The sequence below is a fragment of the Carassius gibelio genome, chromosome A1 (genome assembly GCF_023724105.1).
Source record: "Carassius gibelio isolate Cgi1373 ecotype wild population from Czech Republic chromosome A1, carGib1.2-hapl.c, whole genome shotgun sequence".
Classification (NCBI taxonomy): Eukaryota; Metazoa; Chordata; class Actinopteri; order Cypriniformes; family Cyprinidae; genus Carassius; species Carassius gibelio.
This window is the reverse complement of record NC_068371.1, coordinates 34201431-34203930: the sequence shown is the minus strand read 5'-3', so window position 1 is coordinate 34203930 and position 2500 is coordinate 34201431. Positions and strand designations below refer to the sequence as shown.

Here is a 2500-nt window from a genome sequence, read left to right as displayed (position 1 = left end):
GCATGAACTGATGATGATTCCTCCCATTGATCAGGGTCAGTCTCTGGTGTGTGTGTGTGTGTGTGTGTGTACCCTGTATGTGGCTCGCAGGTCGATCCAGCTCTTCAGAGCTTCAGGAACGCTCAGCTGCTTCCGTTTGCACTCGTACAGCAGACAGACTCCCAGATCCCAGTCTGACTCAACACACACACACTTTACAGATGAACCCACACAGGAGATAAAGCGCAGGCAGAGAGGCGAGCATTCTCACCTGACCATGTGACAAATGCACAGGGGTGTCCAGAGGGGGCGGGGCCTGTGCTGTCCATCTCAAAGACCACGCCCCTCTCCTGCTGGAGAGCGTGCAGCCAGCGAGTGAATCTGGACAGACAGATGTGGAGGGGAGGGGCGGAGTCCACCTGGTCCTGTTGGCCAATCACACACAGGGTGACAGATACATGACTGAACTGAGCATCAGGGATCATCAGAAGAGGTTTGTCTGTCTGTAGGAGCTCAGGATGACCTGTGTGATGCCCGTGAGCTCCGTGCAGAAGCCTGACAGTACAGGATGCTCCTGCGGCTGGACGTACGAGTGGAACTCTGACTCCACTTCTCCGTTCGACACGTTCAGCAGGACGGCCGGAAACTCAACTGATGAGGGAGAACACACATGTGAAGCCAAGCGATGAGATATAAGACACAGACACGAGAGGAGTCAGGACTCTTACTGATCTCCTGACCACGGCTGCTCTTCTCTCTCCAGCAGGTGGACTCAAAGTCAATGATGATCAGGAAAGAGAAGCGCTGCTCTGAGAAACAACAACAACAGCAGCAGCAGAGTCAGTGATGATCCACACACACACACACACACACACACTCTCTCTCTCTCTTACTGCGGACAGAGGGACGCTGATGGGCTCCAGACGAATGACTGCGCTTCCTGATCAGACCCAGCTCTCTGACAACACACAGCACAAACATTACACTATAAGATACACCTGATATATTAGCTTTATACATGAGACAGAGAAGAATAAATATAATACAATGAACAAATATTTAAATACAATATAAGGGCATAGTATTGATAAACATTTAATATTGTGTAAGTATAATGTTTACATAACACTAATCGGTCTAATAGGTGTGTGTCGTGTACATATAACTATATAAGAGCAGTAATTTGAGTGTCTAGTTTGTGTCATAATAACCATGTGTGTTCGTTTGGCGCTCAGATCAGGGTATAATAACAATCGTCTGTTTGTCTAGTGTTTATATCAGTGTCTAGTGTTTATATGAGTGTATAACCCTCGACTGGTGTTTGTGTCGGATGAGATGTTGATGTTGTTTTCTTACTTCGCCAGACTCTTGGTTGACATGTCGTCGCTGCTTCACACTCGAGTTGAACACACAAACATCCGCTGAATGACTCGCCAAGCAAACAGATGAGGATTACACAGGGCTAGCATAAAACTCTCTCGCAGATTTAAATTCCCCGCACAGCCAGACCGTTTCCGTTGTTCCGCTGCGTTTCCGATCATGCTGTGACGTGTGTCTCAGCGGAGCCTGTGATTGGTCGGGAGCGCCAGTAATCGCACGCAGAGCTGCAGATTGGATCAGTGGATGATAATCGATCTCAGAGCTGTAGATTGAGTTTGAACTGAAGAACAGCACATAATCAGTGAGTTAACACCTGAGATGGACAGACAGATCCATCTTCATCCTCCTCATCCTCCAGTCAGTCAGATCTCAGACTCTTATTGTGAGAAGAGAGAGAGACTGGAGGCATTCACATTCACTCAGTGTGTTGATTCTGGATCAATACAAAACAAAATCTGCTTCGATCCACTGATACATGAAGGACTCCCACGCATTATAAACAGACATATATAACTTTTCTGTAAGCTCATACAAAGCAGTCCACAAACACGTAAGTGAGAAACCAGGGGCTCAGTAATATAGTAAAAACAATATAATTATCATCAGAAAAAGGAATGAGAACTCCCGAACCCTAACCGCGCGCATACACACACACACACACGTCTCTGCGCTCTGCTCACAGCTGATTGGTCCAGTGTTTGTTTGCGAGAGCAGGTTCCCGGATGTCAGTCAGTAGACCAGTGCCGCATTCGACCTCGAAACACCGAAGCTTTGGATCTGACTCGGTTTGTAAACCAGGACCCTGTATCGTCTATCTGTGCCCACATTTAATGTAATTTCCGTAGGAATCCAGATTTAATGAAACGAAATACCGCGCATTTGTGCGTGTAGTTTGGAGACGCTCCCTCGCCTGGCCCCGCCCCGCCCCTCTCGGGAGGCGGAAGTGTGACGTGTGTTTGAGCGGTTGGTGCGGTGTGTTGTTGTGCTCGGTGGTATCTCCCGGGATGAGCTGCTGTCTGTAGCGGGTCGGTGATGCTGCGGCGGGTTCGAGCTCAGCTCCGGCAGGTGGTGGATCAGATGGCGAAGAGACCCGAGCTGTGCTGCGGCGCGATCCTGCTCACCTGCGCGCTAATACTGCCCT

The 2500-nt window shown here is 49.0% G+C and overlaps 2 protein-coding genes across 4 annotated transcripts in view; one reads left to right on the top strand and one right to left on the bottom strand.

Moving 5' to 3' along the window:
• eri2 (ERI1 exoribonuclease family member 2) overlaps positions 1-1895 on the bottom strand; it is a 7045-nt gene extending 5150 nt beyond the window's left edge. Inside the window, exons 1-6 of one of the 2 annotated variants that reach the window (XM_052603676.1) lie at positions 1336-1891; positions 873-937; positions 708-788; positions 503-630; positions 251-404; positions 73-173 (exon numbers count right to left, since the gene is read on the bottom strand). In XM_052603676.1, the coding sequence (XP_052459636.1) occupies positions 73-173; positions 251-404; positions 503-630; positions 708-788; positions 873-937; positions 1336-1358 (552 nt within the window). In that variant the 5' untranslated portion in view covers positions 1359-1891. Of the gene's footprint in view, positions 1-72; positions 174-250; positions 405-502; positions 631-707; positions 789-872; positions 938-1335 lie in introns of both variants that reach the window. The other variant, XM_052603683.1, reaches the window with a different exon arrangement.
• A 314-nt stretch (positions 1896-2209) lies between these two features.
• The window catches only part of txndc11 (thioredoxin domain containing 11), a 14967-nt gene continuing 14676 nt past the window's right edge, over positions 2210-2500 (top strand). The window contains exon 1 of one of the 2 annotated variants that reach the window (XM_052603633.1): positions 2210-2500. This exon is cut by the window's right edge and continues 16 nt beyond it. In XM_052603633.1, the coding sequence (XP_052459593.1) occupies positions 2392-2500 (109 nt within the window). In that variant the 5' untranslated portion in view covers positions 2210-2391. The other variant, XM_052603625.1, reaches the window with a different exon arrangement.